At 60.3% G+C, this 14729-nt stretch overlaps 1 protein-coding gene across 1 annotated transcript; it reads left to right on the top strand.

Annotated features, from left to right (window-relative positions):
* The first annotated feature begins 689 nt into the window (after positions 1-689).
* Positions 690-13819, top strand: RNPEP (arginyl aminopeptidase). Its single transcript, XM_055583219.1, is given in 12 exon segments — positions 690-1141; positions 5415-5555; positions 5817-5962; positions 7137-7253; positions 7672-7708; positions 7710-7908; positions 9402-9503; positions 10088-10212; positions 10298-10406; positions 11111-11335; positions 12280-12422; positions 13323-13819. Coding segments are annotated over 12 exon segments (1929 nt in total). The 5' UTR covers positions 690-715; the 3' UTR covers positions 13482-13819.
* The last annotated feature ends 910 nt before the right edge of the window (positions 13820-14729 follow it).

The following is a 14729-nucleotide window of genomic DNA, read 5'->3' as shown; positions in this document are numbered from 1 at the left end:
GCAGCGGGCTCTCCCACACAGGAGGGGGCACACGGCCCACCAGCCTCAGCCACCGTGCTGGCCCCACCTCTTGTCGGAAGGACGCGGGGCCTCAGGCTGGAGCCCCGATGGAGTTACACGGCTCAGGAGGTGCTGCCATTTCTCCTGTGTCACCGCTGCGCAGAGGCCAGAAAGAGTCCCCTTTCTTGGGGAAGGTTTGCTGCAGAGCTTGTGAGCTCAAACCCGACCCCCGGGCCTAGTGCTGCCTGCCCGGTGGACGCGGACACGGGCAACCTCAGCGCAGGGACTGGGGACCATCCCAGCGGGATGAATTCGGGCCGAGGTGGATCAAACTGGCGTTCGCCAGCCTGTCCAGAGTCCTTCCGTGAGGGTGCACAGCTGGGAGTCGGGTAGGGTCAGGGAAGGGCGTGGTCTGCTCGGGGGCGGGGCCTTCCCGGGTGTGCGGCAAAAGCGCCGGGGGCCGACCTGCAGGGGGCGTGGTCTGTTCGGGGCGGGGCCTTCCGAGGTACGAGCAGCAGTCAACGGGCCTCGGCCGGCGGCGGGGCGTGTCTATGCTCGGTTCCGGGGCGTGGTCTTCTCGGGGGCGGGGCCTTCCCGGGTGCGCGGCAAAAGCTCCCGGGGCCAGACCGGCGGCGGGGCGGGGCCAGGCCTGCAGGGGCGGGGCCCGGGCGGTGGGCCGGGGTCTGCGGCGGACCGGCGGCGGCGGCGCGGGGCCATGGCGGCCGGCGAGACTAAGGCCGGCGGGCGGGCGCTGCGCGCGGCGCAGGCGGACGACGTGGCGTCGGCCTCCAACTTCCGCGCCTTCGAGCTGCTGCACCTGCACCTGGACCTGAGGGCCGAGTTCGGGCCGCCGGGGCCAGGCCCGGGCAGCCGCGGGCTGAGCGGCTCGGCGGTGCTGGACTTGCGCTGCCGGGCGCCCGGCGGCGCCTCGGAGCTGCGGCTGGACTCGCACCCATGCGTGGAAGTGACGGCGGCGGCCCTGAGGCGGGGGCGGCCGGAGCCGGAGCCTGAGCCGCTGCCGGTGTGCACGCAGCCGTTCTCGCAGTACGGCGAGGCCCTGTGCTTGCGCTTCCCGCAGCCCTGCGCCGCAGGCGAGCGCCTGCAGGTGCGGATCACCTACCGCGTCGGCGAGGGACCCGGGGTGAGTACCCGCAGCCCCTGCGCCTCCTCGTGCAGGCGCGCCTCCCCGCCTCTTGCCCCTCCTCGGCCAGGTGACTCCCCACCCCCTGCCTCTGGTTCTGCTGGTCTTCAGCCAGATGCCTTCGCCCCCTCCCCGCCGTCTCTAGCCCCCTGCGTCCTCCAGGCTGGACAGCAGAAGGTTCCCGAGCTGAGTTTAGGGCTGTCGGTGCGCCCGGCCTGGGCTGGGCCCTGGTGGTGCTCTGCTCGGGGGCAGCCCTGAAGACGCTGGCTCGTTACCCGCTGCTGACTCAGCCCTTTGTTGCAGGTGCCCGTCTAGTGCCCGGGGCTGGAACAGCTCCGAGACTGGGCACTTACTATTTATTGTTTCCTCCGGGATGTGATGAACAAAAGAATTTGAGTAAAAGTGAAAACCAGAATTAGGGTGGACCAGGCTTTGTAGCGGAGAAGGCAATGGCAACCCACTCCGGTACTCTTGCCTGGAAAATCCCATGGACGGAGGAGCCTGGAAGGCTGCAGTCCATGGGGTCGCAGAGAGTTGGACACGACTGAGCGACTTCACTTTCACTTTCCACTTTCATGCATTGGAGAAGGAAATGGCAACCCACTCCAGTGTTCTTGCCTGGAGAATCCCAGGAACGGCACAGCCTGGTGGGCTGCCGTCTGTGGGGTCGCACAGAATCGAACACGACTGAAGCGACTTAGCAGCAGCAGCAGCAGCAGGCTTTGTAATAATTGGCTTTCTCTCTGTTGACTCTTAAATTCTAAACCGGGGTGGGGGAGGTGGGGCAAGTGTAGCAGTTGGAAAGAGCATCTTGTGGGTCCCTCTGTGAGAATCGCAGCCCTTTCTCTGGGGGGGTGGGCGTCCCGCCCGCCCAGGAAGCCTGTGCTTCTGGTGGCACTTCCCCTTCTGCTCTTAGAACTGGCTCAGGGCATTTCTGTGTCCATCTTTCACCATTAGGGATGTACATGGACCTTAAGATAGAATTTGTTTGAAAAATTAAAGTCCAAAGCAGTGTGGACTGACCTCTCAGGCAAAGGAAAAACCCCGGCCTCTACGGGTAACTTGCTGTAGAGGAACACATGGAATGCATGGAAATGTGTTTGGTTGTTCTGTTATATTCTGGTTCGCGATTGGGAGCAGAAATTAAGTACAATAATTGAAAAAATTAGGCCGCCTGAGCTTGCCTACCAAAAGTGGCACCTGAAGTTGAATTTCGGAATTAAACAGCTTTCATTTAAGACTTGATGGCAGGCACCCATGCTCCCCGGAGAGCTGTCCTTTGACCTGTGGAGGTCCCCAGTGGGCACAGTTCCTGTTCCGCTGTCCGGGGCGGGGGGGGGAGGCGCTCACCTTGGTCACTGTGGGCCACGGTGTCTCCTGGATTTGATTCTGCTGTGTGTCCTGCCAGCCCCCTTCATTGTCTTCTCTTCATGTCATTAAAACAAAAACAAGCAAAACTCAAGCAAAGAGGATGAGTAGGGGATTGTGGTTGAAGGGATGAGAGCCGTTGTTTACAGAGCTGAGCCTGACAACAGTTTTCTTTACATAGGTCCTCATACAGTGCCTAGTTCCTCTGACTGCCAGCTCAGTATACTTGTTTTCATCAATAGGATTTATTTTTTTTTTAACTGTTTAGATTACCAGGAAAACTGAGCATGTAGGACAGTTTCCATAAACCCCCAACACACATGCACACACACACCACACACACACCACACGCACACACACATCACACACACACACATGCACACACCACACACACAAACACACCACACACACACGCACACCACATGCACACACACACGCACACACCACACACATGCACACACCACACACACATGCACACACCACACACACGCACACCACACGCACACACACACCACACACACATGCACACACCACACACGCACGCACCACACAAACACACCACACACACATACACACACCACACACACGCACACACATGCACACACCAAACACACACCACACACACACACGCACACATGCACACACCATGCACACACATACCACACACACACTGCACACACCACACACACGCACACACCACACACATGCACACACACCACACACACATGCACACACCACACACACACATGCACACACCACACAAACACACCACATACACACCACACACACACATACACACCACCACCACCACCCCCCTTATTAGCACCTTACGAGTGGGATGCACTTGTTACAATTAATGAGCCAGTACTGATACCCTATTATAAACTGGAATCTGTAGTATTTCCAGATTTCCTTAGTTTTTATTTTCAATAATTTATTTATTGAGCAGCTTTCATGTACAAGGTGTATTAGAGTGTTGGGTCTTTTAAATTTTTCTTTTTTGTATTCTAGTTGATTTACAATGTTGGTTTCAGGTGTACAGCAGCCTTAGGTTTTACAGTGTCCTCTGCTCCAGGGTCCCATCCAGAAGTCCAGGCGCGTGTCCCTCGGCCGCGTGGGTGGGCTCTCTCGGCCGTGACAATTCCTCAGATGCTCCAGTTCTGGTGACTTAGATAGTTTTGAGCAGTGGTGCGCCCCTCTATTGGAATTTATCTTCTGTTTTTTCTCATGAGTAGATTGGGGTTATGAAGTTTGCTTGGTTTTCATAGATTATTTTCCTTAGAGCAGTTTCGGTTTCCCAGCAAAGTTGAACGGAGGTTCATAGAGATAAGGCGTCACTTCTGTAACGTCATGTTAAGGGCAATGGTATCGGCCTGATTTATGGCCTCTGTGCTGGCCTCCAGTCACCAGGCTGAAGCACCAGGCTGTTGGGGTCTGCACAGAATGTCTGTCTCTCCCCTGCCCCCACTTCTGTCTTACTGGACTCTGGATGAGACTTGTTACAGTTTGCGCGTGCACACATACACACACACACACACACACACGTGCACACACGCAAAGAAAACCCCGGCTTCCCAACGTGTCTCCCTTATGCCTTTCATAAATCGGTCTCAGCGCCTCTGTAGTTTAAGCCCTTGACCACACACAGCTGCCCGGCTCCATGAAAGCCACATTCCCCGCTCGCCCGTGCTGCTCCCGCCTCCTGGACATCATCTCCCTTCCTTCTGGCTGTTTAAACCCTGCCCGCTGTTGAGGGTGCAGCCTAGGGGTTTTGCTTCCACTCTGAGACCCTCCTGGGGCCCCTCAGCTGCACACGGCATCCGTGTTAGACGTAAGCTCTGCTGTGGGCAGTTTGGGTTTGTAATAATGGCTCAGATGTGCCCTTGATTAAGGGCTGACAGAAGACAACTCAGGAATCACAGCTGGGGACGTCCCTGGGGGTCCAGTGGCTAAGACTCCACATTCCCAGTGCAGGGGGCTGGGGTGCGATTCCTGTTCACGGGACTAGATCTTGCACGCTGTAACTAAAAAGATCCCACATGCTGCAACTAAGACCAGGTATAGCCAAGTAATAAATAAACAAGCAAAGTAAATATTTGGAGCGGGGGAAGAATCATAGCCAGTGCCTGTAATGTAAAACACGTTGATTCTCCTGCTTTGGCAGGTGGATTCTTTATCGTTGGCACCACTGGGAAGCCCAAAACACATTTACTCTGAAAGGGTAAATTTCAGGAATGGAGAACACCTATTAATCAGACTCCTTGCTGTTAGCGTCTGCTTTTCTGTGTCTTTCATCACACGTTGAAGAACAGCTTCTTCAGCATTTGTTTCTTGGTGAGAAGTTACTACAGTGAGGAGGACACAGGAGGGAGGCAGGACTAGGGGGCTGGAGGCAGCTCGGGAATTCTCGAGGCCCAGGGACATGTGCAGAGAAGGCACTGGCAACCCACTGCAGCACTCTTGCCTGGAAAATCCCATGGACGGGAGGAGCCTGGGGGGCTGCAGTCCATGGGGTCGCCAAGAGTCGGACACGACTGAGTGACTTCACTTTCACTTTTCACTTTCATGCATTGGAGAAGGAAATGGCAACCTACTCCAGTGTTCTTGCCTGGAGAATCCCAGGGACAGGGGAGCCTGGCCGGCTGCCATCTACGGGGTCACACAGAGTCGGACATGACTGAAGCGACTTAGCAGCAGCAGGGACACATGAGGAGTGATCCCTTGGTGGTGTCTGCCCCGGGAGGTAGACGTCGGGCCGCGGCCTGGACTCCAGGGGGATTAAACGCGCAGCCGGTGAGAGCTTCTGCTCTGAGCTGTTCCCGGAAGTCCCCTGCAGCCCACGCGGCTGTACCTGCCTGGGGCCCCCCAGGGCTGTCGGCTCTGAGCGGCGTGCCCCTCCCCGCAGGTGTGCTGGCTGGCTCCGGAGCAGACGGCAGGAAGGAAGAAGCCCTTCGTCTACACCCAGGGCCAGGCTGTCCTGAACCGAGCCTTCTTCCCGTGCTTTGACACTCCTGCCGTGAAGTGCAGATACTCCGCTCTTCTCGAGGTGAGGGGACCATGTGTCCCTGCCCTGGGGATTGGAATGGTCGTCTCCATCAGGTCACCTTTCAGGGGACGCTTACAGACCCTCTGAAGAACTCCTCCACCTGCAAAAGTTTTATCTGTGCTAAACCCCATTGGTTGAGCCCTACTTTCTGGAAGCCTCTGTACTTCAGGTGGACTGCAGGCCGCCGTCATCACCGGGCAGGTTGCTGATGGAAAGCAGCCTCTGTCCAGGTGAGAGCTCGCCGGTGTTCTCTGTCCTCAGGTCCCAGATGGCTTCACCGCCGTGATGAGTGCTGACGCCTGGGAGGAGCGAGGCCCCAATAAGTTCTTCCGGATGAGTCAGCCCATCCCTTCCTACCTGATAGCCTTGGCCATCGGAGATCTGGTTTCGGCTGAAGTTGGACCCAGGTAGGAGACCAAGATCCCAGAGGCAAGACTGGACCAACCTCCAAGCAAGGAGGCCTCTGACCAGCGTGCAGACCTGTTGGGGGGGTTCTTGGGGCGGTGTCGGCCTGCCCCGAGTCCGGGCCTTTCTGCGGCACAGGGTGCGGCGTGAGGGCATCGGAGGACTCTTTCCCCCTCCTCCCTCCCATGTGCTGAGACCCAGTCCTGCCGTGTCCTGGCCCCGTGCAGAGAGGGCTCTGAGCTCAGGCAGAAGTTTTAGGAGGTCACCTTCTAGCTACGATGTGCGCTTTCTTATCGCTACCAAATCTCCCTGCCTTCTCTGGCACTTAATTCCTGGAAACACCCGCCTTGCGGTCACTGTCTCCCTCCCAGGAGGCCCGAGGACACTGTCCCCTGTCTGCTCCGGATGCAGAGGCTCAGGCTTGGGCCGACTCTGTGAAGGGAGGGAGCTTTAGTGGAGGTGAATAAGGAGTTTGTCAGGTGTCCCCAAAGAGAAGTTGACCGGGAACCTGGGTTCTCCTGCTCATCATCCTGTCTGCCGGCGCTTTGTTCCGCGGCAGGAGGCTCGGTTGGACGTGGCTCTCCTGGTGGTGGTGCTGTCCTTCGTTCTGCCGGCCCCAGAGGTGCTGGCCGGGCGCAAGGCCTCAGACAGGGCTCAGCAGTGGCACCAGCGCCACGCGCCTCCGCTCCTGAGGTCAGAGGGAGCGCTGGGCGGGCCCGTCGGCCTCCGCTTCCAGCCACAGGCTCCGGGCAGCCCCAGGCCTGCGAGACAAGGGCTCCCTTCCTGGGGGACAGGGCAGTGGGTGACCGGAAGCACGTCAGCCTGCAGCTGCAAGAGAGCAGAGAAGGAGAGAGATGTCTTCCAGGGGTTTCCTCCTGCCAGGTTCTGTTAGGAAGCGGATGAACTGCTGGTGCGGAGCAAGAACAGTCGTTTCTGAAAACACCAGGCAGACAGGGAGCTGGGGCTCAGTGCGGGGGCAGGCCTGCTGCCTGCAGGAGCCCCCAGGGCCCTCCCGGCGCCCGCTCTGCAGGCGGGGCCGGCCCTCAGCTCTGGGTGGGCCTCAGCTCTGCTGCAGGTCGCCTCCCCACGGGCTCCCTGGCTCCCTGGGAGGCTGAAGCCGGCTGGTCCCGCCGGGCTCTGACCCCCGCGCCACCCTCTCCACATCCTTGTCCGTAGGAGCCGGGTGTGGGCTGAGCCCTGCCTCATCGACGCTGCCAAGGAGGAGTACGACGGAGTCATAGAGGAGTTTCTGGCAACGGGAGAGAAGCTCTTTGGACCCTATGTGTGGGGAAGGTGAGGTGTCACGGGGGCTTCACGTCTGCAGTTCCCGCACCCTGGGGTGCAGGGGCGGGGAGGACAGCCAGCCTGACCCGCTGTGGCCGTGGCCGTGACCGAGGTGGGCCCAGGGTGGGCGTTTGAGGACAGCGGTGAGCAGGCGGGCGCTGGGTCGGAGGCGGGACTCGCTGTGCGGACGAGGCTGGCTTAGCCTCCCGTCGCCGGGGTGCAGCCCCGCCCTGTGTTTGCCATCTTCAGACTTGAGTCCCCCGACAAGAGGCCCCGTCAGGCCTGCCAGTCCCGCGTGGGGAGCTGGGTGCGAGGGAGCCGGTCTCGTCCCCCTGGGAAGGGCCGGGAGAGGAGTCCCTGGCACGGGGCACTGGGGACCGCCTGGTGACGGGAGGGAGCCACCCCCAGTAACCGCCCGCCCCAGCAGGTACGATGTGCTCTTCATGCCCCCGTCTTTCCCGTTCGGGGGGGATGGAGAACCCCTGCCTGACCTTCGTCACGCCCTGCCTTCTGGCCGGGGACCGCTCCCTGGCCGACGTCATCATCCACGAGATCGCCCACAGCTGGTTCGGGAACCTGGTGACCAACGCCAACTGGGGGGAGTTCTGGCTGAACGAAGGCTTCACCATGTACGCCCAGAGGAGGATCTCCTCCATTCTGTTTGGTGAGTCGCAGGGACCCATCTCCCCGTTCGGGGCCTGCCAGGCTCCCTCTGGGGTGTCCCGGAGGTGGTGGTGCAGGGAGCCCCCGGACGGCTGTGGAGGCCCGCTCACGACAGTTACGCTCGTCACTGTTCCCGCCACACTGCAGTCACGCGCCAGCAGGGCCCCGGGGCTGAGGGAGTCCTGGGCAGTCCAGTTGGCCAGAGGGGCCTGGTGGTGGGCGTGCCTCCCGTCGGGGTGAGGCCGCTGTGTCCCCACCGGGCCTCCGTGACCCAGGTGTCGCTTCACGCTCCGAGTGCGTGGTCGGGTCACTTTCACCTTCACGTTTTGTCGAGCACCCGGTACCAGCCTTGACCGGGTGCTTCGCTCACCACCTGCACTGCCGTGCACGACGCTGTTTTCCCCTCTGATGTGTCCACAGGGCAGAGAGGGCGGGAAGTGTGCTCACTACCACTTAGCAGCTGAAGGCAGACCCTCAAACTGCGCCCAGCCGTGCTTTTGAAACACATTCTCAGCACCGTCTCTTTATTGAAAGCCCACAGTGTATAGGTGCTTTTTGGTTTTTTTTATTCTTTCTCTGATTAAAATCTACCTTGGTGCGTATGGGAAAGTACACAGCAAAATATTTACCTGCCGTTTCACCATTCAGAGATGATCGGTGGATGTCCTTTCCGATGTATTAATAGTTCTCTGTGTGTGTGTGTGAATCATCAGACCATACGTGGTTTTAGAACTGTTGTTTTTTTGTTACCTTAGTAAAGTTAAATGTTTCCCTGAGTCATTAAATTTTCTTGTACGGATGCAGAAGAATTTAAATAAATTCATAATTTATTCCGTCAGCCTCCAGTTGTAGGTTGGTCTGTAATTTTTTTTTTTTCCAACAAAATTCCCTCATTTTTCCAACAAAATAATATTGTGATAAACATCTTTATGTAGGTTCACGTGTATCTCAGATGATTTCAATAAATTGTTTGAAACGTGCTTGTCAGGACTTGAACATTTTAAAGGGCTTTTTTTTTTTTTTTTTAGCACATATTGTCTCCTGCCTCCCAGAAAGTGTGTAGAGGTTTATTCTTTCATCAGTGGGCACGGAGCAGGCGGTCTCAGCCGCTGGGAACCCCGCAGTGGCCTCTGAGCACCATGCACGCTGGGTCCTGACGCGGGCGGGCTGCCGCCCCAGGTCAGAGCATCTCACAGGCGGCAGTGGGGCTGGTGCCCACCGTCCTGCCAGAAGGAGACCGGGGACCCGAGGAAGGGCGTGGGCGACAGTTTCTCCTGTGCGATAGGAACAGTCAGATGGGAAGGTCAGACTCCTGGCTCTGCAGACACCATCACGCTGCACAGAAGGCCCCCGTCAGAGGGACGGTGTGCGGAAGAGAGGCCGAGGGGTCGGCTGGCCACAGCCTCCCTGCCCGCAGTCCCCGGGGAGCACCCCGGCTCGCAGGGCACCTTGGGGAGGCGCACGTGAGGTGCCAGCTCCTCTTCTGCCCCACAGGGCCCGCCTACACCTGCGTGGAAGCTGCCAGCGGCCGGGCGCTGGTGCGGCAGCACGTGGACGTCGCGGGCGAGGACCACCCGCTGAGCACGCTGCGCGAGGGTCGAGCCGGGTCAGGGCCCCCCGCCCCGCCGCGGCCGCAGCCCTAGCAGCTCCGCCAGCGCACCCGGCCCCTCGGGCGGGAGGAGCCCCCGAGGCCCTCCGAGCTGCTCCGGCCAGTCCTGAGCAACTCCTGCTGCCTGCTCACCTGGGTCCCTGTCACTCTTGAGGCCCTTGGCCGCGCCCTGTCCTTGGTCAGCTCAGCCCCTTGGGGTTGTCACGTGACAGAGGGTGTGACCCAGAACGCCAGGGACTGCTCCGAGGCCGTGGGCTTTGTTTCCTAACGTTGTTATTTCCACGTGTGACCAATTGAAACCTTTCTGTGCAATTGAAACCTCTGACTCCAATGGACAGCTCCCTGTAGACAGACAGTTAACTTGGCTCCAGAGCATCTGCAGAAACTCCCATTGTTCTGGTGGGCGGCCACACGGGGGGTTGACGTGCGGCTGGGAACACCCCACGAACACAGCAACCCCGGGCTCCTCCTGTCGTCCCTCTCGAGACCCTGGAGACAGGTCGGGGTGGGTCAGGAGCACTCCTGGCCAAGCTGCCCTGGGGCATGGGAGGCGGTCGCTCTGAATCCAGAGCTCTCTCTGCAGGGGTCGACCCAGACAACACCTACAACGAGACCCCCTACGAGAAGGGCTTCTGCTTCGTCTCCTACCTGGCCCACCTGGTGGGTGACCAGGGCCAGTTTGACGACTTCCTCAAGGTAATCAGCTCGAGGGGAGGGGGCCCCGCTGGGTGGGGAGTGGGGGCTCTGGGCAGCTGACCATGCCTCCCCTTCGTCCTCACAGGCCTACGTGGATGAATTCAAGTTCCAAAGCATCTTAGCTGACGACTTCCTGGATTTCTTCCTGGACTATTTCCCTGAGCTGAAGAAACAGAGGGTGGATTCCATCCCGGGTGAGCAGAGGAGCTGGCCCAGGGCTTCCAGGAGGTTGTGCAGGGTGGGGTCTGCTTTCCGCCCTGAGGGACCAGCGTGTCCCCTGGGGGTGGCGCTCTGGGGTGGCCCCAGGGCCCCACAGAAGGACCTCCGCCACCCCCGCTTCCTTTCCCCCATTCGGCCTTTCTGCTCCTCTCTGCCCTCTGGATTCCCTGTCTCTGAGACACACAGTCAGATCCTGAGCTCTGCCCAGGCCACTGCCGCCCCAAGGGGCTCCCTGGGCAGGACCGGGGCAGCTGCCCTGCCTGGGGAGCCAGTGGGAGGCCTGCTTCCTGGGGGCGAGCGCGGCCTGTGACCCGGAGGCTTGCCCCTGCTCCCTGCTCTTTGCTGGGCCCCATCCAGCCAGCTCCCCCGCCGGCTGGGAGGGCGGGACCCCAGAACCCAGGAGCCTCAGCACAGCTGCTCTGCTTGTGGGGGTGGGCTGTGTCCCCTGTCGTCCTGAGGGCTCATTTCTGCACAGGACAGGCCCAGGTGGGAAGGGGGGCAGCCGGGGCTGTAGGCATCATGGGGGCTGGGACCCTGCTGAGCAGTAGCCGTGTGGGCATTGGTATCCGCGTTGGGGGAGGACTTGGGGCTGACGGAGGTGGGAGGTCTCGGGAGCCCCGGCAGGCTGGCCGTGGCCCTGCTGGGGACTTCTGACAGGGTCTTCTCTTCTGCCAAGCAGGATTCGAGTTTGATCGCTGGCTGGATGCCCCGGGCTGGCCACCTTACCTCCCGGACCTCTCCCCCGGGGACTCGCTCATGAGGCCAGCCGAGGAGCTGGCCCAGCTGTGGGCGGCCGAGGAGCTGGACCTGAGGGCCATTGATGCCGTGCCCACCTCTGCCTGGAAAACCTACCAGCTGGTGTACTTTCTGGATAAGATCCTGCAGAAGTCCCCGCTCCCTCCTGGTGAGAAAGGGCGGGCCTCTCGACACCTGTTGGCGTGGGGGGCGGGTCAGCGTGGGGTGGAGCGTCCACACGCGTGAAGCCAGAGGCTCACGGGGTCCTTGGCTGTGCGGGGCAGTCTCCCTTGCCGTGACGCCCTCTCATCCCCCTGGCTGCTCTGTGAGCCCGGGGCACCAACAGCTTACTCAGCCAGTAGGTGGGGTGGGGTGCAGCTCCGCCTGGCCCCCGCCCTTCAGCACGAGTGCCCTGTTTCTTCTCAGCCAGAAAGAGTACCAAGGGCTGCACCCCAGAAAAGCGGTTGGAGCACAATGCCAGCTAGCCGGTGCTGATGCGAGGGGCAGTGGGCACAGCGTCTGGGGCACACGCTCTGGTCTGGGGAGGAAGACTGTTGGAGGTTGGGATGATACATGTATACATTTTATCTTATAATTTTAAAAACTTTCATTGGCGAATAATTGCTTTACAATATCGTGTTGGTTTCTGCTGTACATCAACATGAATCTGCCATAAGTATACATGTGTCCCGTCCATCTTGAACCTTCCTCCCAGCCCGCTGACATACTTTTTTTAATGCTTATTTTATTTACTTATTCATTTGGCTGCGCTGGATCTTAGTTTTGGCGTTCGAATTCTTTAGTTGCGGCATGTGGGACCTACTGCCCCAGGCAGGGCTTGAAGCTGGGCCCCCTGCTTCGGAAGCGCAGTGTCTTAAGCACTAGCCCACCAGGGACGGCCCCCTCTGTGTGACGTCAAGGGAAGGTGGTTGGAAGAGCTGTGGAGCTGGGGCAAGCACACGTCCAGGGCGCGACTGCGTCGGGCCCAAAGGCTCAGGATGAGTGGGTGCCTGGAGCCCTCGGAGACGTGACTCTGGAGCTCCTGGAGGCCGCGGCCTCCTCGGCATGGGGCTCTGCTGGCAGAGTCTTTCATGACCCGTTTCTTTTTTCCAGGGAACGTGAAGAAACTTGGAGAGACGTACCCAAAGATCTCAAACTCCCAGAACGCAGAGCTGAGGCTGCGATGGGGCCAGATTGTCCTTAAGAACGACCACCAGGAGGACTTCTGGAAAGTGAGGGAATTCCTGCACAGCCAGGTGGGTGCCCCCGGCTCCCTGTCCCCCTCGGGCACATGGTGGGCAGGGCCATGCAGGCCGCCATCTCTGGGGCAAAGGGCCTGGCAGGTCCCGAGAGCAGGTCGTGGTGCCGCCCTGTGGGGGAGATGGCCCGGCCTGTGCGCCTGTGCAGGTCAGCTGGAGAGGCCCAAGAGGAGGGGCTGGTCAGCGTTGACCGGACGCTGGGAGGGAGGCAAGACGGGTCATGCATCAGCCAGGCCGGTCTGGGGGAGAGGCCAGTGACTAGGAGAAGCGAAGGAAGCTGAGCAAAGGGTCCGGCCGCCTGGGGAGGCCTGTGCCTGAGGGTTCAGAGGCCAGCCGGCCTGCTGGGGAGGTCGTTCCCTGAGACTCCAGAGCAGGGCCGGAGCCTGGGGCCAGGCTGGGTCAGGCTGCCTCCCGAGCCCCGGAGCCTCCTGCCTCGGGTCCGCGTCCTGTATGTGACCGTTCGGTGCGGATGTGCGGGCGCGGCTTCCTGGCTGCAGCTGGCCCTCGGAGCCCGTTGGAGGGTCGGGCGCTGCAGTCCTGGCTGTATGCTGCCGCCTTGGAGCGCTGACCTCTTGGAGCTCTGAGGTGTGGAGCCTCCTCCTGCGTGCCCACCCACTCAGTTCTGTCGCGTGTGGACATATCCAGGAGGGTGACCCTGGAGACCTAGCCGTGTGGGTCTGTGGCCTCTGAGAAGATTCCAGAACACGAGGCCTTGTGTCTGGGAAGCCCCCCACCCCTTCCAGCACGGAAATCCACATCCCTTTGGGCCCTGGGGCAACAGGAGGCTGGGCCGCAGACCCACTGGGCTGTCAGATGGGCCCCGGGGCGGGGCCGGGGCAGACCCTTGAGCTGGCCGACAGGCCCTGACAGGCCCTGAGCACGAGCCGTCTCTCGCAGGGGAAACAGAAGTACACCCTCCCGCTGTACCACGCCATGATGGCGGGCAGCAAGGCCGCCCAGACCCTCGCCAAGGAGACCTTTACCGCCACAGCTCCCCAGCTGCATAGCAACGTGGTCCACTACGTCCAGCAGATCGTGGAGCCCCTGGGCAGGTAGAGGCTCCCACCCCGGCCTCTGTAGACTCCGCGCACAGCAGCTGCTCCAGGTCAAGGCCCCACGAGGGCACCTGTTCCCTGACGCTGGACTTCTGCTCTGACGGGCCGGCCCTGGACCCAGCCTGTGACCAAGAACCTCCCTGCTCCCTGGGCTGGGGGTGGCAGGCCTCCCCGCCGCACTGGGGTCTCGGGAGAGCAGGAAGGGTTTTCTTTTTTCTTTCTTTTTTTATTCTTTAATTTTTTTTGCTGATTCTTGAAATACTGTGCCAAGGGCTGATTTCTGGAGATTCTTTTTTCAGGTTTAATCATTATTTTAATAAATATTTTTAAACGAAAGGTGTTTTGGTGGCTGAAATTCCTTCTCCCAGGCCCTACTCTGTTCTGAGCAGGTCAGGGCAGGATGTTCTCCCCATCCCTCGGGGGCCCGGGCTGGAGGTGGCGTGCCCCTGAGCTGTGAGGAGCAGGGCTACATGGGGCTCTGTGGAAAGAGTGTCCACGTCAGTGGCAGCCACGCTCCCGGAGGGGGCAGGCCCTCCTCTGCAGGCCTCGCCCCCCTCTGTAAGGCGCTGAGATGGCTGAGCCCTGGAGTGTTTTCTCTGCCCCGCCAGGTCCTGGGTCTGCAGCTCAGTGTGTGGTCAGAAGTAGAGCCTGCCCAGAACTTCGGCCCAAGCTCTGATTGATTTCCAAGTGGGGATCGAGGCAGTTAGCAACATGGGGTGGGGGGAGGGTCACAGAGAAACACTTAAATATCTCCAAGTGGCTCTTCCTAGAGCCAGGCTCTGTAGCTCTTGTGGTTCTGTACTGGCGGCGAGGTCCGTGAAGGACCCCCACCCTGTCCAGCAAACTGTCTCCTTGGCTGGGCCAGGGCTGCCCCGGCTGCTGTTACAGGCGAGGACTGCCGTGGCCCCGGGACGCCTCAGCGTCCAGGCGCTCAGCCTCGATTCCGTGTGGACCCCAGGGTGTGTGATCCCCGGGACACCGAGGACCCTGAGGACCCCTGTGCCCCCATCCGCATCCAGGTGCTCAGCCTCGGTTCTGTGCTGACCCTGGAGCTCTGTGGACCCTGAGGCCCTTCCTCAGCCGGGGTCGAGTCCAGTGGCACAGCAGGCAACTTGAGCTATCACCCCCCACTGCGCCCGGCCGGGGGGCCCCTCTACTCTCAGAGCTCGAGGTGGGCCCACGTGTCGTCCCTGCCCCATCCTGGAGGTGAGCTGGGCTCTGTCCAGGCAGAGAGGGTCCGGGGGGCCCT

Source organism: Bubalus kerabau, chromosome 5, assembly GCF_029407905.1.
Source record: "Bubalus kerabau isolate K-KA32 ecotype Philippines breed swamp buffalo chromosome 5, PCC_UOA_SB_1v2, whole genome shotgun sequence".
Classification (NCBI taxonomy): Eukaryota; Metazoa; Chordata; class Mammalia; order Artiodactyla; family Bovidae; genus Bubalus; species Bubalus kerabau.
This window is presented reverse-complemented; position numbering and strand designations above follow the sequence as displayed.